The sequence below is a fragment of the Rhinolophus hipposideros genome, assembly GCF_964194185.1.
Source record: "Rhinolophus hipposideros genome assembly, chromosome: 3".
Lineage (NCBI taxonomy): Eukaryota > Metazoa > Chordata > Mammalia > Chiroptera > Rhinolophidae > Rhinolophus > Rhinolophus hipposideros.
The window spans coordinates 70,845,711-70,868,851 of NC_138049.1; the positions used below are offsets into that span (position 1 = coordinate 70,845,711).

The window sequence follows — 23,141 nt, forward strand, 5'->3', positions numbered from 1 at the left end:
AATCTGGAAATGTAAATGGATGTTTTCCTTGCCTCTCTAGGAATATATTGCTCCTATCTGTAGGATGCCAACCAATATAAATGAAAAATACAATAGTTTGTGAACAAATTGCATAAAATACCACCAACATCTATACATCCAAGGACAGAACGATCAGATTTGGTCTCCTGTCCCCACCAGGCTGAGCACTACAGCCTGATAGTCCCCCCACCCCACCATTAGAGTGAGCTCTGCACTTTGTAGAACATTATTATTTGAAGATGATCTGTAACTTACCTAAAGAGTCTTGACTATGGTGAAATGTTACAGTCCAGAAAAGGACAAATACACTCTAGCTCTGAGATGGTGGTAGGACAGCTGCTCCAAAATAAGCTAATATTGAACTGCAGTGCTATAAGATTTGTAGTTGAGGATGTATAAAGCTTTGGTCACAATCGCAAAGAAGTGGTATTTGTGAGTTTCATGAAGTGCCAGGACAGTGTGCACTGAACAGGCAGTGAGTGAGGCACAGCAATTAAGAGTGTGGACTGAGAAGATAAACTACTGGAGGTGAAGCCTAAGCCTTCCACTTCCTGGTTCTGTGAACTTGGCAAGTTGGTTAACATTCCTTTGCCTGTGGACCTCATCTCTAAAATGGAGATAATAATGTTACCGATCATATAGGACTGTTGGGAGAATCAAATGAGTTAATCAATGTAAAATGCTTAGGTCAGTGCCTGGCATCTATTTGTTACTAATATATTTATATATTTATATTTATATGTGTGTGTATATATATGTATATATATATATATGTGTATATACATATATACACATATATATACATATATACACATAATGTATATATAGACAATAAAATATGTAAAATATACATATATGTATAATATATAAAATATATAATAAATAGATCTTAATACTGCATATTAATATATGTAATACTTATTTTTATATATAAAATAAGTACTATGTGAGTGTTAGCACTTATTATCATTTTTTATTATTTCCTCCATTTTCAGGACTGTTCTATGGTCTTTTTAAAATTCTCATACAATTCTATATCCAGTTTCAGCTCAGCTCAATTTCTACTGTCTCTGTTATTCTTATCCTCAAAATCTTAATTATAAAGTTAGACATTAATCAAATCCTAATTGTTACAGTATTCTTAAGTCTAGTTTAAATCATTCATTCCTTTTCTTTCATTGCTTTATTGAAACACACAGATAAACATGTATCCTTTTATCTCCTTTTCCACCAGCAGGACATTTAGACCTCAATACTAAATTTACAGCACAGATAACACTATCGTAGACTGAAACACAGAATAATGAAGGGTTAGGTATCATATAATTCACTAGTTTAGTGTTTCCATTAAAATAATACCAAATGGAAGTTAAATGTATCTCCATTTTATACATTAACAATTCCAACATCTGTTTGTTTTTCTATAATCAACACATTTCCTACGCTAGTTTTCAGACCTTGAAGCTTTGATGACTACTGGAATTAAGAAATCTGTTCTAGTTACAAAAGGCTTCTTAGGATCATTATGTTGGCTGACTGCAGTGGAATAGGCGCCCTTGCTGTTGCTTGAGTATTTACCAACCTTGTCTAGTCATTATGGAAGAGAGAGGATGGGGAGATATCATGGGTAGTGGATTTTGTTTAGTGTCCTCTGCTGAAATGATTTATACAATTCCCAGGAATCAAATAGTAGTACAATTCTTCCTCATTCACAAACTAGAATATCCTTCGAGTATTCAACTGGTACGTGTGGTGCAGTAAATAATTTGCCCCGGTCTCCACCCTCTTCTGTTATGTGCTCTTTGCCATGTAACATTGTAAGTTGTCCCGCTCAAGGTGGAGCATACTTCCCTGTCTCTTTTCTCTGTTCTTGACCATTTGATGTACTTTGGCCAATGCATGTGGGCAGAAATTACAGTGTGACATTTCTCAGCCTTGCCTTTTTTCTTCTGCCAATCTGCCATTGTCGCAGAGCAGCTTCCCCCAAGGAGCTGCTTTCCTCTCTCAACCTGGGCCCCAGAATATGCACATGTGTAGGAGACCAAAGCCCAATTAATTTACAACAAGCATCCTAGCTCGGTGGGATGTGCAACCTGAACATCTTTCCACCAGAGCCCAGTTTAGATGAGCTGATCCCCAAGTGACCCACAAACATCTGAGAAATAAATACTTGTACGTCCCTGAGATTTTGTGGTTGTTACATAACGGTCACTGACTGATACATACATTGAGTTTCAGCATTATAAAAATGGCTTTATCTTTTCTAGAAAGCTAGAAATAACTTGGTTATTATTTTAATAATTGAAATAAAGTCAATGAAACTATATAACTGGAAAATTCAACCAGTACTTTTAATAACTATAAATATACTTTTAGTAAGTATAAAGTATATTTATAGACGGATATTAGAATTTGTGAAAATTTCCTTAATGTCTTACTACACATGACTTAACTATATTTTAACAATAACGGGCATATTATATATAATCAAGAGAATCAAAACAAACATTTTTTGAAAAAACAAACAGAACATTTAAATAGCTAATTAGCATTTTCAAAAGGATTTGACAAATGTTTTGGTTATATAAAATTAAAGGCAATTACCTTTATAAACATAAAAGACTTTTCTCCTTCTATAGGAGTCCCTTCTGATAGACAAGGATATGTGAAACTACGTAAGAAAATAAAGTTTTAAAAATCTAATTTTAACCACTCATTTTAAATACTGCACGGATCAAGCAATACCACTTTTAAGATCTCATCTGTTACCTTTTAGTATCTATTATATGCAAATATTTTACAATGTAAATATCTTTATGTTAGAGACAAATAATTGGTCCATTTTAGGGAATATAGAGCCAGACCATATAGAGTAACATATTGTAAGATACAGTTACATGTGGGAATGAGGCTGATACAGGCTGATTATAGTATTTCTATATTATAATGACTCATAGTCTTTTATGCACAATTTAAGATTAACTATTAAATTAATTAATGATTATATTTGGAGATCCATTTAAAATACTTATTTAAAAATATTCTTGAAAATCTTTTAAGTACAAGATCCTTATATATTCAACTTTAGTATGCTTCTGATATTTGGTAAATTGCTAAGGTAGTGAGTTACTTTCAACAGTTTCTCTCTCTATGGAGTCCAAGAGAATGCCCAGTCTCCATAAATAAAAAGTAAATAAAGGAAACGCATCGGAAAGTAGGAAAATAGCTTCATCATGCTTCTGAAGAAATTTCTTGATTTCTGGGTCATCACGTCCTATGCTTGACATGTTGCCTTTTTCATTTTCCTTTTGAAGAAGCTGCTCCAGAACCCAGAAGAAGGAGAAAATATTTTCATAGCGTGTCACATCATAACTGGCTTGCACCTACAAATAAACAACAAAATACTTATATATGTATAGATTGTAGCTCAGCTCAAAAAAAGCCAAATGAAGAGATTAAATTGTCAGACAAAATGTATAAATACAGTTGACCCTTGAGCAAAATGGGGGTTAGTGGCAGCGACCCCCCACCTATGCATATAACTTTTGACTCCCCAAAACCTTATGCTGTCCCTCGGTATCCGCGGAGATTGGTTCCAGAACCCTGAGTGGATACACAAACCAAAGTATGCTCAAGTCCCCTGTACACAGTGGCATAGATGAATGCAGAGAGTCAGCCCTAACTCCGAACCACAGATCAAAAACAGTATAGGTATTTATTGAAAAAAAAAAAAAAAATCCCTGTATAAGTGGACCCACGCAGTTCAAACCCATGTTGTTCAAGGGTCAAGTGTATTTGACTTATTTAACACCTGATGGTCCTGTTCCTTTGATTGGGATGGGGGCAGAGAGAAGAAAGGAGAACATTTCTGTCCTTCAAAAACTTTACAATCTTGAATTGCTTTTTTCTTTTGCTGCTTTACAAAGCTCCAAATCCTTTCTGTACATCATTGCTATAATTCATTACTCAGATGATTCTGAGAATACTTGGCAGAGAGTCTTACACATATCAAGTCTTGTGTGTGGATGTCAACGTTTTGTCAGAGACTTCCAATTCACAATACTCATGCCAAGGATACTATAAAGTTGTTTAGGGGGCAGATTTTAAGAACATGTTTCAATAGTCTCAGAACAGTTAGAGTTATGATTTGTAAGCGACCAGTCTACAGGTTTCATCCTGAGTCTACACAAGTCAGGGAATAACAGGATTACGTTGTGTGGACTCAGATACAACATGATGAGGAAAAATGTGGATGTGTCTTGTAGAAGTTATTATTTGGCCTATGTGGCTGAAAGTGAGATGATTCAAAGGATGGGCAATAGAAAGCAGATCATGAAAGAATACAGGAATCAGTGTAAAGATATAAACAGGCTTTATCACCTGCTTATTAAGAAATGTGTTGGAAACATTCACCAAATCTATCCACTGTAAAAATACATAAATGAAGAGCCCAGAGGAATGTATTCTTCAATAAGGTGGTCTGATAAACAGAGTCACATACAGAGGGTGCCCCCAAAAATATACACACATTTAAAGAAAGGAAAACTGTATTAAAACTATAATACTCAATATATACTGACAAAAAAAGATGAATACAAGTCATGTTTGACTTCTGCAATTACAGGAGGTGCTCAAAGTGGTTACCATCAGCATCCAGACACTTCTGATTACAGCGAACTACTACTCGAGCAACATTGACCAAAGTGTCCACTTGTATATATTTTTTGGCATCCCTGCTATATCTAGATAACTAATACTATTTATAATTGAGGTATAATTGATATAACATTATACTAGTTTCAGGTATACAACATAATGATTTGATAATTGTGTATATTGCAAAATGATCAACACAAGTCCAGTTAATATCCATCACCATACGTACTTCCAAAATTTACTTGTAACAACTTTCAAGATCCACTCTTCTAGCTACTTTAAGATATGTAGTAGTATTATTAATTATAGTCATCATGCTGTACATTAAATCTCCATGTCTTACTTTATAACTGGAAATTTGTGCCTTTTGATTCTCTTTACCAATTTTACCCATCCCTACCACTCCCACCTCAGGTAACTGCCAATCTATTCTCTATATCCATGAGCTCGTTTTTGTTTTTTTTGTTTTTTTGTTTTTTTTTAAGATTACACACATAAGTGAGATCATACAGCATTTCTCTTTTTCTGCTTGACTTATTTCACTTATCATAATGCCCTCCAAGTCCATCCGTGTTGCTACAAATGGCAGGATTTTGTTTTCTTTATGGCTGAATAATATTCCATTGCTTATGTATACAGCATTTTCTTTATCCATTCATTCATTGATGGGCATTTAGGTTGTTTCCATATCTTGGCTATTGTAAATAATGCTGCAATAAACATGGGAGTGCATATATCTTTTCTAATTGATGTTTTCGTTTTCTTCAGCTAAATACTCAAAAATGGAATTGCTGGATCACGTAGTAGGTCTACTTTTAATTTTTTGAGGAACCACAATACTGTTTTCCATAGTGGCTGTACCAGTTTACATTTCCTCCAACAGTGTACAAGAGTTCCCTTTTCTCCACATTCTCACCAACACTTATTTCTTCTCTTTTTGAAAATAGCCATTTTGACAGGGGTAAAATGATATCTCATTGTGGTTTTGATCTGCATTTATCTGATGATTAGTGATGTTAAGCATATTTTCATGTACAGGTTGGCCATGTATATGTCTTTTTTGGAAAAATGTCTATTCAGATCCTAGGCCCATTTTAAAATCAGATTATTATTATTATTATTATTATTATTATTATTATTATTTGCTATTGAGTTATGAGTTCTTTATATATTGTGGATATTGACCCCTTACCAGGGATCAATGATTTGCAAGTATTTTCTCCCATTCAGTAGGCTGCCTTTTCATTGTGTTCATATTTTCCTTTGCTGTGAAGAAGCTTTTTAATTTGATGTAGTCCCACTTGTTAATATTTGCTTTTGTTGCTTTTTTTTGGTGTCACATCCAAAAAATAATCGCCAAGACCAATGTCAAGGAACTTACAGCATATGTTATTGTTTAGGAGTTTTATGGTTTGTGGTTGTACATTGAAGCTTTTAGTCCATTTTGAGTAGTTTGTTTGTGTAGTGTAAGAAAGTGGTCCAGTTTCATTGTTTTGCATGTCTCTGTCCAGTTTTCCCAACACCATTTATTGAAGAGACTGTTCTTTTCCCATTGCATATTTTTGGCTCCTTTGTCATAAATTGACCATATATGAATGGGTTTATTTCTGGACTCTTTATCCTCCAGCTTGTTCACAATATTGCTTTGGCTATTTGGGTCTTCTGTAGTTCCATAGCAGTTTTAAGATTGCTTGTTCTATTTGATACTTTCTTTAAAAACAGTTACAAGAATTTCTCCAGTTGCACTATACTTAATACTGCTACAAATTGAATTATACATTATTAGGTGAATATACCTCATATCTATGTGATGATTTTCTTGATCTAGAATGGCCTCTGTCATTAATCTCTAATTACCAGTACTTTGGTCAACATTCAGTTCCCATCACAGATGCCATATATCCACTGAGCCTTTCTGGATCCCCTCTTTTTTATAGATTTGAACTATTTAACTATATTATGGTTGGCTCTATATTTGTTTTATCACCTGTTTAGACTAAACATGTTGTGATAAACAAGTATGTTCCTGTACCTCCAGTTTCTATAATTCCTAGAACAATGTCTTTCTTGTGCGTAGTAGATCTCAATATACATTCATTGTTTTGAAATCAATAGGAATTGTGATCACTGAAAAGGTACTATTATGGAAACATACGTTAGACCCCCTTAGCCACAGATTTGTTTTCCATGGTTTCTGTTGCCTGTGGTCACCCATGGTCCAAAACTATTAAATGTAAAATCCAGAAATAAATAATTCAAAAGTTTTAAATTGCGTGCTTCAGTAGTGTGGTGAAATCCCGTGCTGTCCCGCTCCATCCCGCCTGGGACATGAACTATCGCTTTGTCCAGCATCTCCATGCTGTATGCACTACCTGCCCATCAGACCCTTAGTAGCATTCTTGATTATCAGGTGACTGTCACGGTCAGTAACCCTTATTTTACTTAATAATGGCCTCAAAGTACAAGAGTAGTGATGCTGGCAACTTGGAGTTGCCAATGAGAAGTTGTAATGAGCTTCCTTTAAGTGAAAAGGTGAAAGTTCTCAATTGAATACGGAAAGGAAAAAAAAAACATCATATGCTAATGTTGATAAAATCTATGGTAAGAACAAATATTCTATCCAGGAAACTGCCTCATTTATAAATTAAACTTTATCATAGCTGTATCTGTATAGGAAAAACATATATAGGGTTCAGGACTGTCCACAATTTCAACCCTCCACTGGGGGTCTTGGAACACATCTCCCACAGATAAGCAAAGACTCCTGTATTGGTTATTATGTGAGGGACTATCATAGTGACATTTTTCAATATAAAATTACTTTGTTAAATCTTTATTACAAAATCAAAAATTCACAGCATGTGCTTAACTTGATCATGTGAGTAATACCATGAATAATCCCAAATCCTGTATGAGTTAATAGAGAATTTTTCTTTGGAACTATTGTTATAAACATACATACTTATTTAGACATTGAGAGAAATTTAGTAGTGCTTAAATACAAATTCTATAGCAAAAAGGCAAATTTATTTCATTCACGTTGAAGCTTTAACTGCAAAAGGGTACAGTACGTTATAATTACAGTAATAGGTAGAAGTGGTAAAAAATGATTTTAGGGGTCACCTCTATTGATCTTAGTTATATATTCTAGTATTTATCCTTTTGGATCATTAAAATACATTGGGATTTGGTGAACAAAATGTAACTTCTTTTTTTGAATTACATTAATTTCTAGTTAACCATGATATTCATGTATAACATAATTTTAGGAGCAGTTAAAAATTGCCAAGTCGTGCTTCTCACAGAGTAAAGGGAAGTTCTCCCCCCGATAAAGGCCGTAGCATCCCGGGCAATTTCAGGGCAAGTGTGTAAAGCAGGCAGAGTGTGTCTTGGTACCTTTCCATTTGCTTTGAGAATCTCACTTTTGGTATGTTTAGCTCTGCTCCTAGGTGAGCTGAAGTCCCTACTGTAGTGTCCCAATTCTCCACGTTGTTTTTGGATATTGCTTTTTACTTTCACCAGAATTTATCTGTCGTGGGTTCCATCTCTATCCTAAATACTCATAAATAAATAGTATTCTCAGAATAAGTAATTGGATAAACTCTTTTGTTCCGAGATATTTACAGTTTATAGAGTATTAATTTGAAAACTAACTCCTCTCTTTAGAGACAGTATGCACTTAACTGACATGCCTTAGCAGCCCTCTTCACGTGACTAAAATGGCATGTCTGTGGGAGACGTCTTTCCTACAGTTACCAAATTTCATCATCTGGCAGCTGCCTGCTCTGCTTAATCATATTCTCAGACATTTTCTGAATTAGTGCATTCGCTGAATAAAAACGAAATGGTATTAAGATGATAGCTGATACTCTTCTACCATATTTTAGTGTGATTTTTACATTCTCAGTGTCACACTAGACTGAACTACACCAATAGTTGGGTGTAAATATTGGAAAATACCCAACACTTGTGAAACATATCCACCTGGAAAATACCCAAGTGTTTTGCCAGAACACCCTGCTGGAAAGATTGAATGAGCCCCAGTACACAGGCAATATGGCGGTGTATATCTGATGCAGTGCTATCAATCTATCTTTCTATCTACGTAGGTCTTTTAAATTGAAGGAGCCTTTGAGGGGAAGCTTCTATGGTCCCATGACTACTTCTTATTAAATAATCCCATTTTATATAATAGCTGGACTTGAGAAGAGGAAATACATTCCTAGTAGAAAAATCATCAGATATTTTTGTAGAATGTTTTCAGACTTAAAACATTTCTTGTGTTTATTATCCTGTTCCTGAACTGGGCTTGAGAAAGTCAAAGTGTACAAGTAGTTTTTAAATGGTGAACAATGTTAATATTTCTTTACATGCTGTTAAATTTGACTACAAAACTTAGACTTTGAAGTTAAGGCTATAGGCATATAATGCCAGTTTCCTAATTCCATTCCTGTTTTAGTTAGAATTCAGTCAACATTAACTTGACATTTCTGTAAAGACAATCTTTGAAGTAGATACTGCTACTTGCTTTCCCCATATTCTTTTTCCCCTCCTTTGTCATCAAAGTAACCCTAGTTTTATTCAGAGTAACAATGAAACAACTAAAAAAATGTACATTTTTCAGTTTCCCTAAGGCTAATTCTGGTGAAAGAGATGTAAATATAAGTTACTGGGTGGGGCTTCTGAAAGCTCTTTAATAGCAGGCAAAATCTGGTGCAATGCACTGTTCCTGCTTGGAAATACAGAGGCAGTGCTTGGAAGTAGAATAGCCATTCCGTGCACCTGAGGATGAGGGCCGCTCAGAGACTGGAAGGAAGGGACAGATTCTGGAGGTCACCGTGCTGCTTAGTACACCCGCGCAGGATGGCTAAACCTTCCTGCACTATGTTGGAGTTCCCTCCCTCTATTTGGTCTTTTAAAATTGGAAACCTGAGACTTCATCTAGGTGAGAAAGGAACTCTTAAGGTTCTTTAGACTTGAAAAGGTGCTGCCTTCTGCTGCCTCTGACATAGAGAGTGATGCCTAAAGGAAGAAAAACAAAGTCATGTTCCTTGGCAGCAGATAATGTAACAAAAGTTGGAGGTGTGGCTCCCAGTTTGGATGTTTATAGTTAATGCTGAAAAATATGAAGATGTTAACAGCTCATTCAGTGCAACAGTTTTATCATTTATATGTGTTAGCCAAGGGCATACAGACGTGACGTCTGACACTTTCAGAAATAAGCATGCTGCTACAGAAGGGGTGAAAACACAACATTTTTCTTATTGCTACAAACTCAAGAGGTGAAAGACAAAATGGGATCATTACAGGGCAGAAAATCAAGTCAAATAGTATAGGCGTAGGACCTAAATGTTAAATTCAATGTTCACTATAATATACCATTGGCTCAGTATCCTACATGCCAGATTTGATTAGACAGGAGCACTAAGTAAAATAAAACTAAAATTCGTAGTCTCTAAAAGAATAAATTCAAGATAATGTTTTAAAGGAAAACATCCACTGTCACTATGATAATTAAGTGGGAACCGTATCCCTGAGTTTTAATAACTGAGCCTTCTTTATCTACTAGAAGGCAAAGAAGGCAGTAAATTTCAGTCAAGGACATGAGGAAGATGAAGTTCACTCTATCAGCAGTTTACTTAGCTGCTTGCAGCTTCTGAAGGATAGGACATGCACGGAAGGAGCTGACCGATAGGGGCTCAGCGAGAAGGCTAGCACAATGCTACAAATCACCATGCCAGCAGTGAAGCTTGAAAGCAGAGCAGAAGAACCACAAACATATTACATATAATGCATGTTATATATGTACATGTGTGTGTGAAAGTGTGTAGATAGGAACATACACAACCAGTGAACTTATGATGGCCAAAAAAGCATGTATGCACTTAAAAATACGTGTCCTACAAAGATTGTGTCATATCCTTTTTCTCTTCCCTCAACCTGGGTGCCAGACCCCTACTGAGGGAGTATAAAGCAAAAGGCTGATCACAGCAGAGAGTAGTTAATTAGGGGAGATTTCCTAGAGATGAATTGTGAGCCAGGGCTCAAACGGAGTGAGGGGTATAGACTGGTGAATCATCTTTTAATCAAAGTGCCAGGCAAAGAATAAAAAGGATTCCATTCGTATGAAAATGTTTTGCTTTATACAGATAATGTTGTGGTTATCTGCCTTAAATGATGGATTCTGGAGACTGGTTCTAAGGGCTTTATGTCTAATTTGTGGGGTAACTTAGATGAAAAGGTCTAAACTATTAAAACTACTAACATTTGGGATCTTAATATTTTGCCTTGTTTCCTAGGGGAAACAGTTTAATAAATATGCAAGATTTATACATAAAGATATTCATGAAAGGAATATACATAAAAATAATTTTTAAATCTGTCATTATGAGACTTGTTTAAAAATACTGATTTTCTCATTAACCGATTTTACCTACGTTTCTCAAATCTATTTCTTTAGTTTGAATTTATATGTTAAGGTAATAGCAAAATGATCTGACTGAAAGAAAAAAAGGCCCATAACAGAAGAAGAGTTTGGACAAGAATCACGGAAAGTGAGAGGGTGCTTTGTATTTGTTTGACAAAAATTTAGACTGAGACTCTCAACAAGAACAGATTTGGCAGAGGCCCCTGTTGGTTGAAATCTTTGAGAAAACACAATCTTACTAAGCAAGATTTTTGTAAAGGAAGGCCATAGATTGAACACATCTTCGTTGCTTATTAAATCCCAGCTCGGCCATTTACTGGTTGTGTGGCCAGGGCAAGTTATTTAACCTCACTCAACTTCACTTTCCTCCCCTAAAACTTCAAAATAACAACCGTAATGCCTCCATTGGGTTGCTGAGAGGATTAAATTAAATTACATATTTAAAATGGCTCAGGAGCACAGATTTTGAATAAGTAGTATCTCTTATCTGTTACCATTATCATTATTATTACGTTTTTACCCAAAGTGAAAAAGATACTGTACCTATCCATAAGGTACTTGGCACCTAGAGGAAGGTTACTGGACTTACTCAGGTACTGTACTGTGGTCAGTATGGGAAGCATTTCAACCTTACAGCGGATTGTTCATCTAGAGCTGTGTAAAGAACCTGAGGATGCATCTGGGTCTACTTTTATCTGTCAGGAAAGTCCTTCGTAGACACTAGAAATCTAGCAGAGAATTCCTTTTTGCGTAGTAAGGTGGTACTGAGAACCTAAATGCGAGATGATTATTTTAAAGCCTAATGTTAGAAGGCCCTGAAGAAGACGTCAGATGTGGATTAAACAGTCTTGTGGGATATAAACATCTGCAAAAAGGTCTGTTCATCCTAGTCCCTACCTCCAACCCCCTATCAAGACATGATATTTAAAGATCCATCTTGACTAGCTTTTTATTTGAAATGTTACATTCTCCAATTATCTGACTAGTGTGAGATGGATCTACTTGTTCAAGTATTATTCTAGAGGCCAGTTGGTAAAAATGAGTGTCTGATTCCTAAATAATATGCCCTTTTGGTGACTGGCTCAATAATACCATAGGTTAAATCCTAAGACTTTAAAATTTTATATCTGTACATTTCTCTGGGGAAATATCCTGTGGTTTGACTCCTTGTTATCACTGGTTTGGTCATTAGAATAAGCAGATTGGTGGATATGATGATAAGATACATGCCACATTGATTTTAATTTTGTATTTCTTTACATAAAGAATAGAGAGTTCCTAATACATGGACATAGCATCCCCTTACTCTAACAGATACCTTGAGTCAAGTTTAAATAGCTTTACATTGCGTCTTCACTGCTTTGTCAGAATCTGTATTCTCAAGCATGGGGTCATCAATACCCCACACAGTAACCTTTTCACTGTTTTATACTGTAGTACTAAACTTGGACTAAGGCCGGAAATCCCTTTCAAGTATATTTGAGAAGCACGTATGTCATTTATTAGTCTGGACTTTCATCATAGTAGTTCTTGACAAAGCAAAATAAATCTGATGATTTGGTTATTAATATAAGTCTATTAAGATACATAATAGGGTTCAGAGACCGGAATAAAAGCAGCTAAATTCTTTAAGGACTAATTCAGCTGGGAGTACTTAGCACTTTCAAATTTTATGTCTCTGCCTACTTTGCACTCCTCCCTCTCTCCCTTCAGTCCTATTACAAACACGTATTGGGTACCTCCTGCGTCATACCTTACGGAAAGTGCGGGAGATACAGGGATGAACAGGGCAGGATTCCTACCTATAAAATAACTCCCAGTATGTATCTAGGGAGACAAAGCAGTAAATAAATAATGATAATACGGAGTGGGTACTCTGAGGGCTATAACGGAATTCTAAAGAGAATTGAATCATATTGTGTGACACGATGCTAAAGAGACGGAAGTGAGTTCAGTCATCATAGGTAATCCTTCAGGCTTGCTTCCTCCGAGATGGTATGACAGGATTCTTTTGGAGAGATGACTTGGAAGTTACTATCTGCATGGGTAAAACACTTGTTTAGCTACTACCCCAGGGGCCTCTGTCTCTGTTTGGTGAATATGCATGCAAGCAAGGGAGAGGCAGAGACTTAAAGGGGGAGTGTGGGGAGATGTCACCAATCTTTGCAACAACTCACCCAGCAGAATCCCCACGCCTCTGCCTTCTCTGAAGTGGTAGAGCCTGACTAGATGTCTGGTGCATGCAGTCAAGGACCAAAGCAGTTCTATGTGTTAACAAAATCTTACAGAGTGTGTCTGGTTCCCGGAGGTCTGTAGTCACATAAATGTTTGATATTTATCTTATCTTCCTGTAGAGAGGTACAGATAACAAGAGAAAGCATGGAAATAGTATTCTTGGAAGAAAATGTCCTGTTTCACAAAGTTAAGCCATTCCCACCAAGGAATTAAGCCAGAGCTGGAGTAAGTGAAATAAGTCAGACAGAGACAAATACCATATGATGTCACTTATATGTGGAATCCAAAGAACAAAACAAACAAACAAACAAAAATAACAGAAGCAGACTCATAGTTACAGAGAACAAACTGATAGTTACCAGATGGGAAGGGGGTTCGGGGGCTGGGTGAAGGGATTAAGAAGTACAAGTTAGTAGTTACAGAATACTCATGGGGATGTAAATTACAGTGTAGGGAATATAGTCAATAATATTGTAGTATAGTGCCAGGTAGTTACAAGACTTATCAAGGGGATCACTTCATAAATTATATGAATGTCTACCACTACACTGTATACCTGAAACTAATACAAAATAATACTGAATGTCAACTGTAATTGAAAAATAAATAAATAAATAAATAAATAATATTTGAACCAGAGAGAGAGAGGAGAGAGCAGAGAGAGCGAGCCCATTTGAGAAAAGAAATCAAAGCTGGTCAAATAGCTGATATACACTGGACACAGAGATCCAGATGGTCATTATTGATGGAAAGCAAATGTCAAAATAGCCCGTGGAGGTAACAGCAACAAGAAGCATTCTTCTTTAAGACTTAAATGAAGATTATCCAAGACAGTATCAAAACCTGCCCAGCCAGGCAGAGGCAGGAGCCAGATTTGTAGGAGTGGTATCAATGACTGCCAGAGGGTAAAATAATTTCCTACAGACTGCTTAGCTAAGCTTTGATAAATTTGCCAAAGTAAGCAAGAAATGTATGTATTTTTTAAGAGCACTGGATCCAAAGCCCAAGATTAGTGACAACAAGGGGATACGTTCCTAAGTGATCAGATTCTTTCCAGTTATTTTGTTTGGTAACTGAAAGCCAAATTTGATTGGCCTCAGATGATCTACTAATTATCTCCCAAAGGCCAAATGAACACGGTTGGGTTCACAGGAATTAAAAGCCAGCACATCTATCTGCCTCTTTTTCTTTCTATTTTCAATATGTAGTGGCACTAATTCAATGAAATCAGTTTATTTGAACTTCCTATCAAAGTCTAAGTGAAACTGTAAAGCACATGGGAAGGTTTGGAAATACAAAGGAGAAAAAACTATATATTCTTATCAATATTTTATCTTGTTATTGAAATGGAGACTGGGCCTATAGCAAATTTCTTGTTCTATTTTTAAAATCAATTGACCACCATCTTCCTTTTTTTAAACTCAACCTTTTGTGATGTAATTGACATACAGTAAAATTTACCCTTTTTCTATGTTTGGTTCTATAAATTTGATGATACTTTTAAGAAGAGAGAAACATAGAAATAATCTTTGACTAAAGAAAAAGCAATCATGCTACAACCATGATACATTGTTTAAAAATATTTTAAATGTTTGTTACCTTCTATCTGGCTGATTTTTTATTGATATGTATATATCATTTAGTGTTTAGTTTTCACTACTATATGAAATATTTCTCCAACACTTAACTATAATTTTATCTGAAGATACTCCATAGATATTTTTAAAAAGAAAAGATCCACACGTAAGGCAGAAAGCTTAGGAGAAGGAATTAGACTTCAAACTATGAGAGAGTTTTTATGGTTTAACCATTTTCATTATCTTCACGCTGAGAAGCTGCTAGGGAAATTTATCTGTCACAAAAAAATGCTAAGTGGACCTAGAGAAAGCTTTCTTATCTTAGTGGCTGGTGAGAGTCACTACCTGATGACAAATGTGAAAAAAAAAAAAAGCAAATGCATAGACCCAGAAGAGGAGGACTTAGGCTGCCATTAATTCTCTCCTGCAAATAACATTTTATCAATAGCAACTGTCAACCAAAATGCTGAAATGGAGATTAGACAATAATGACAAGAAGTATGCCTTCAAATCTTTTAGGTATCACAGTTCAACATGGAGTTACATATGTAAATAATCATAATACAACAAGATATATATCGTAAGAGGGTTATTATATCCCCACCGTTACTGAAGTGGCATTGCTGCCAAATGACTTATAGTCAAAAACATGAAGAATGCACTCAGGAAATAATCTCAGTGGAGAATTCTAAAGGCTGCTATGTTGGAAAATTACACTAGCAATGGCTTACAGGAAAATTAATAAATACATGATGGGGAATTCACATGTTAACTTAAATACACTGAAACTACAGCAAGTAGGAGAACAGCTTAGCAAGCATACAAAACAGAGGTTACAAAAGTGCTTCTCATCCTTTTTTAGATACATATTACAAAACTAAAATCAGGTGAGGAGACACCTGCATTTATAAGACAGATTAATTCGTTTACTTAACCAACACTGTATGGACTTGGATATATGCTTTATAAGCTATTGTTTTCAGAAAGAAATAATGTTCCCAGTAAGTTCACTATCATTGGTTAATTTCAAAGAAATGTTTAAAATATAGATTGACCACATTTTAAATATAATTGCATGTCTTTCTTAATTTTAGTCTGAAATTCCAATAAATTTTACTTTTTCTTTAGAAACTAATGCTGCTAACATTAGAAGAGTGATATACTCTTTATTCAAATTCAACCCCAAATGTAATATCTGGATCCGATAAAACAGTGATATTAAAAGCTTTAAATGAGATGATATATTTACTAATACAACAGAAACCCTCCAAATACATACTTAAAGAAAGTGATTTCAGCAAGAAACAAATATTTTTTCAAAGATTTTTTTGTACTCTAATTCATGTTTCGTATACAGTACGAACACAGTAGTATACAGTAGGAATACAGTAGTTCTTTATAAAATACTCCACTTTTGGGGAATACAACCCTACTTATCTGGATGGCTAACTTCCAATCTTGAAGCATCTTGGAATTTGCAGACCCTGAGACAGTGAAACGGCTACCATGAAACCATTGCTAGTAAACTGCACATATGACTGCAGGGAGGGTCACTGGGTCCTCACTAATATCCTCTCCACTCACATCAGGAGCTGATTCTGACAGTAACAAGGGCAGAGGAGGAAATGATGCTAGAGGAAATTAAAAAGTGAGAATTGATAGCAAAGGAGAAGGTAGAACAAACTATGAAACTCAGATATGAAAATTGCTGGGTATTTTAGCATAGGAAAGGAGCTCAATATGCTTGAATGTGCCTCCAAGGGTATAACCAATACAGCACAATTCAAAAACAGATAATGAGTCTGAAAAATGTGTAAATGACACTTTATTTACTCTGCTTAATAAATAGTTTACTATAAAATTTCACTAAAATGTTAACATTTAAAAATAGCTTCATGTGAAATATTTTCTTATGCAGAATAATTTTTCTAGTGATCTTAGATGATACGATGTACCATCACATTGCCTATTTGAGGCTAACTAATATGTCTCTGGGAATTATCCACAGAAAAATACTGAAAAAACATTTACTCTTAGCAAGTATAATAGAATGTTTAGTGGTAGTAGCTTTTCAAAGATTCAAGTTTTAAGAAAATTCATATAGAGAAAAAGAGTACCCAAACGATATGCACAACTTATTTAAGGAAATTGTGTGTGTGTGTGTGTGTGTATACATGTACACACATGCATACATATATTTATATGTGTATATATACAAATGCATATAATTTAGACATAAAAACTTACTTTAATGATCCATGAGGATGTATATATCTTGGCAACAACAAAGTTTTATATATCCCCATAGCCCTGAAGCAATTATGGAAAAGCCTATACAGGCTCAAAATAAATAAGAACTTTGGTTTAAACGTTTATTATTTTTCACAAACGTGTAGTTAATTTTAAAAATTCAGTAAGCATGTATTGTATAATGTAGAACTTGTCTGGTCTTTGTCCCTGGATCTTGGGAGACAACCTCTAAATCCTTGGAATTTCCTGAGTGAGAGGAGTTCCTTTGTTGTTCATGATGGGCTCTTGGCCATCTTGGCTTGAGATTATATTAAGGAGATGAGTAAGAATAGCAGTGGTCACCTGAAACACCAACCATGTAATTGGAGAATTCGGGCTTTCAGTCAGCCTGACCTCCAGGGAGGGGTGGGAGCTGGAGATCATGTAGCCAACGATTCCGTCCATCACAGCTACATAATGAAATTCCGATAAAAATTCTGGAAAGTGATGCTTTGTGGAGCTTACTGGTTGGTGAACACATTGATATACCAAGAGGGTACTAGTCCCTGATTCCATGAGGAGAGGGCACATAAGGTGTATGTCAGGACCCTCACAGACCTTGTGCCGAGTGTCTCTTTATTTGGCCAATTTTAATTTGTATCTTTTATAATAAAATAGTATAGCACTTTCTTGAGTTCTATGAGTCATTCCAGTAAATTATCAAAGATAATGAAGGTAGTAGGAACTCCCCCACATTTGTAGCCAGTTGGTCAGAAGAGCACATAGCCTGGGAATTCCCAAAATTGTATTTGGCATCTGAAGTGAGGGTGGATTTGTTGGGGTAGATTAACCGGTGGGATCTGCACTAACTCCAGGTAGGTATTATCAGAATTGAATTGAATTGGAATACACTAGTGTGTCTTGAAGTTGAGGTGAATTATGTGAAGGTATGGAAATGATCTAAGGATGTCACAAGAATGTAAAATAAATTTCACAAGATTTTCCCTTTATATTGCACACTTTAAAAAAAATGTGGTACAATTCACATATAACATTATATTAATTTCAGGTATATAACTTAATGATTTCATATTTATATATATATGTGAAATGATCACCACAATAAGTCTAGTTAAATCCATCACCATACATTGTTACAAAAAATATATATATTTTTTTCTTGTGATAAGGCCTTGTAAGGTTTACTCTTTTAGCAACTTTCAAATATACAATACACTATTATTAACTATTGTCATCATGCTGTACATTGCATCCCCAGGACTTATTTATAACTGGAAGTTTGTGCTTTTTGACTCCCTTTACCAATTCTGCCCACTCCCCATTCTCAGCAATCACCAATGTGTTCTCTGTATAAATGAGCTTGGGATATTTCTTTGTTTTTTGTTTTTTAAATTCCACACGTAAGTGAAATAGTACAGTATTTATCTTTCTCTGTCTGACTTATTTCATGTAGTATAATGCCCTGAAGATCCGTCCATGTTGTTGGAAATAGCAAGATTTAATTCTTTTTAAAGGCTGAATAGTATTTCATTATATAATAATATACCACATCTTCCTTATCCATTATCCATTAATGGACACTTGGGTTGTTTCTTGGCTATTGTAAATAATTTTGTAATGAACATGGGGTGCATGTGTTTTTTTTTTAATTAGTGTTTTCATTTTCTTCAGATAAATACACAGAAGTAAGATTACTGGGCCGTATTAGTTCTACTTTTAATTTTTTTGAGGTATTTCCATAGTGTTTTACATAGTGGCTACATCAATTTACATTCTCACAACAGTGTGCAAAGGTACCTTTTTCTCTACATCCTCGCCAACACTTGTTATTTCTACTGTTTTTGATATTAGCCATTCTGACATATGTAAGGTGATAGATAGCTCATTGTGGTTTTGGTTTGTATTTCCCTGATGATTAATGATAAGCATCTTTTCATATGTCTGTTGGCCATATATACGTCCTCTTTGGAAAAATATCTATTCAGATCCTGTGCCCATTTTTAAATTAGATTCTTTGGGTTTTGTTATTGAGTTCTCTATACATTTTAGGTATTAACCCCTAATCAGATACATAATTTGTAAATATTTTCTCCCATTCAGTGGGTTGCCTTTTCATTTTGTTGATGGTTTCCATTGCTATATAGAGGCTTTTTAATATAATGTAGTTTGCTATGTTTAATTTTACTTTTGTTGCATTTGCTTTTGGAGTCAGATAAAAAAAAAAAATCATTGCCAAGACTGATGTCAAAGAGCTTATTTACATCTATGATTTCCTCTAAGAGTTTTATGGTTTTGTGTCCTACATTCAATTCTTTAATCAGTTTTGAGTTAATTTTTGTATATGGTATAAGATAGTAATCTAGTTTCATTTATTTGCATGTTGCTGTCTAGTTTTATCAACATTTATTGAAGACACTGTCTTTTCCCCATCTACATTCATCAGGGATAGTGCCCTGATATTTATGTAAGTCACAAGAATGTAAAATAAATTTTACAAGATTTTCCTCTCACATTTAATGACTTCATATAATACTATTTCATTACGTGTCCCTTAACTGTTCAAAACCCTTTCATTTCACTTGGATGTCTCTTCCTCCAGCTCAAAGCCTTTCAATTGGAACTGAAAATGGTATAGGCAGTCCAAAAGATAAATGTTTATAACTAACAAAGGTGTTAGGAATATAGAGATATAAACAGCAGCTCAAAGAATATACTCAAAAGTACTTTACTTTTTTTCCTACTAAAACCAAGGTGTAAAAATAGCAGCCAGAAGCTCCCCATTTGGAGAAATCCAACTAACTATGTGTTCATACTCCTGGTTTTCTACTAATTTGATCTATGCAATCTGTTAAAATATCCAATGAGTCAGATTTAAGTCATTAGAATGAAAAACTTTAACATCCATTTGCAATGATTTTTACATAGTAAAATAAATTTTTTTTTTAAAAGGTGTACTTTGTGTAGTGTTATTCACTAACACTAAACACAGGAGATTCTTCCAAAAGAAAGTTCTGAGATTGGAGAAAGTGGAAAAATGTGCATGCTATAATTCTCCCCTTAGAGAGTCATAATTCATATTAAACTTTGAGAATTTCATCCAAATAAGCCAGTTTAATACATAGCTTTGAGCATATATGCTTTTTTTCATTTATTCATGGAGAATTAGTATTCTACAGAACATATTATTGACATTAATAAGTCAATTGATATGATAGATGGCCAACATAGGCTTTAAAATACAGTAATGGAGTCATAGCTACAAAAAAAAGTCTAGCTATTTTTTAAATGTTAAAAAAACGTATGGGGTCATACTTATCTGATATCAGTAATTATATTCAATCCAAATAAATAAGAAATCATTATTATGGGATGCATATTTAACTTGAATGGAGAACTTCATCTAAAATCTATTTGATTTTCTATGTGTAGAACATAATTATTTTTTAGATTGTGAGCTAAAGGACCACTTTAGTAAGGTGAACATAAAGAAGAATTTCTATTTTTCTGGAATTGTTTAGTTGAAGAGAAATCCATTAATAAGCTTTCAGGTATTTTCCTTGTATTACAAAGAGACATTTACATTACTCCAAAGCCAGCGTGTTTCTGAAGTGTGCAGAGGGAACATGGGTGGTGTCTTCTTTCATAACTAGTGTCACCCAGAAGGTCAACAAGATTTTGTTAAGTTCTTTGCAGATTCTTTCCAAGTTAGCAAAAAATGATTTTCTTTTCTTTCTCTTCATACATTTATGTTTAACATACGTCTCTGGGAAAGGTTAATATTTTCCTTATTAATTTCCCCACCAAACACCATAATTATGAATACTTTCTGTAAAATGGCATCAATACAGAAGTTGTGTTGGTTATTTTTAAAATACACATGATGATACCACCAAGCGAGACAAATGCAGTTCTTGCCATCATAGTACTTATACTCTAAAAAAGTAGGCAGACAGTAAATGAGTATTATATAAACAGTTTGTCATTCCAATTGTCTTAAGTGTTCTGATAGAAAAATTCAGAGTTCTCTGAGGGCAGAAAGAGCTCCACTTATTACCACAGTATTTCTGTCTGCCTGTTGGACTGCTTCTCAGTGACATTTCTGGTTTTCATCAGTCATAGAATCTATGCCATTCTAAAGCATAGCTGCCCAACCAGAATAGCTTGTTCTGGGTTTGCTTATTTAAGTACACCAAAAATGTCTCTACTCTTTTTTCTCTGTATTTGCTCTAGATACTTGAGGGTCTAAATATGAATTTGGAAGGATTGAATGAGAAGCCCCAAATACTCAAGTAAGGGCATTCCTTAAAACAGACCCTAACATGGCATGTTCTTATTGTACAGATACCATTTAAGGAAACTTCTAGAGCAGAAGTCAATACTGCAGAGGGCTACAAAGGTCGCTGGTACCGGGGGCATTTTTATCTCTTCACCTAGTAATGGGCCATTCTGCAGCAAGTAGATATACACCTTACTTTATATTGAGGAAAGTATGCTGTTTACCACACAATAGTTGTGAAATCATAGCAGTAACTATGTGTGGCCTAAAAGTTCTAAATTCGGCCTTTTGCCTAGTCTCAGAGAACACCTAAAAACTGGATTTTAAGGGAGGCACAAACACTTATTAATTTCTGATTTGGTTGAATCTAAGCCTTGTGATTTGGTATTTTAACTGTGGTTGATGTGCCTGGTGTATCTCTATATATAATACAAGAAAATTCCAAAATACACTTTTCAAATCATCATTTTATAATACTAAATTTTTGACTCAATGTTAGAGACTCAAAATTGGGCAGCTAATTCTAAAACTTTAAAAATGTTCACAGCATATGAATATAAAACACTGTCATATTTGTTTAATATATTGTATAACATGAGGGAAGACTATATAAATACGTTCATTTTAAATTCAAGAGACAAAATGGTTTTTTTTTGTTTGTTTTTTTGTCTTTTTTTTTTTTTTTTTTTTTTTTTTTTGGTTAATTTGTTTTTCCAAGTTACTCATGTTTAGGAGACATTATAGCCTTGTCATGCCAAAAGAATATCCGGTCTCCTTAACAATTCTACCATCAGTATCATTGAATACATTACATTTGGATTGTGATGGTTTTTAAAAGGTTAGCAATTTTAGAACAGATATTTAGGTGACTGACTATGCAATCCTCATGAGATTTCAAGTGCCCCTTGATTAAGTATCTGTATTGCTATATAATGCACATTCTCACACCGAAACTTGGGAGTACCAGTTAAATTTTGGGAAGTCGGGACCTAGGCCTATACCCTTGCTATATTATGTTAAAACATATCAAATTTTCTGTGTTTGACAGTTTTGACCTACAAAAACAGCAACTTCATATGGCTCAATGTAATACTATATGTATCTCCATACCAATAGATAAAATGCACTTTTAAATGCTTCATTTGATTAAAAAGGAAACAAAACAGAACAACAAACTTCTGAGCAAATATCTATAGATAATTTGAAATTAAAACATCTGGTATAAAATACAGTAGCTATTTATGAGTTAACTATCCAATGGTCAACAATTAGTTGCATGAAACTAACTTAAAAAGAGGGCTATCTAAAGTTTCCATCATGTCTCCTAATAAGATTTGTATTATGCTTACTTTTTCTGAAGACTTACAAGCTCATTGTCTATCTTTAATTGTACACTTTAGTTAAATATCCATTTCAAATCATTTGCAGTATTCCTCAGGAAAAGTCCTCTCATGATTTATTTATTGTTTAATGTTTCTAGTTTGGAATATTGACAATGAATTTACTAACTAACATACTAACTTATATTTAATTTACTAACTAATTCATTTCTGTTTTCTAAAAGTAGTTAGGCTGTAATATCAGGAGGATTTATTTATTTATTCATTCATACATACATACATATATACATACTAGGGGTGTGTGTGTGTGTGATAAAAATAGCAAAACACATGCAGAAGCACATGAGGATTGGCTCTGC

General features: G+C 34.6%; 1 protein-coding gene across 1 annotated transcript in view; it reads right to left on the minus strand.

The window, feature by feature from the left end:
• Positions 1-3,134: 3,134 nt before the first annotated feature.
• Positions 3,135-23,141, minus strand: part of MEI4 (meiotic double-stranded break formation protein 4) — a gene marked incomplete at its 3' end in the record, with an annotated part of 137,383 nt that continues 117,376 nt past the window's right edge. The window contains exon 4 of the mRNA XM_081036683.1: positions 3,135-3,404. Coding sequence (XP_080892809.1) covers positions 3,135-3,404 — 270 coding nt within the window. The remainder of the gene's footprint in view (positions 3,405-23,141) is intronic.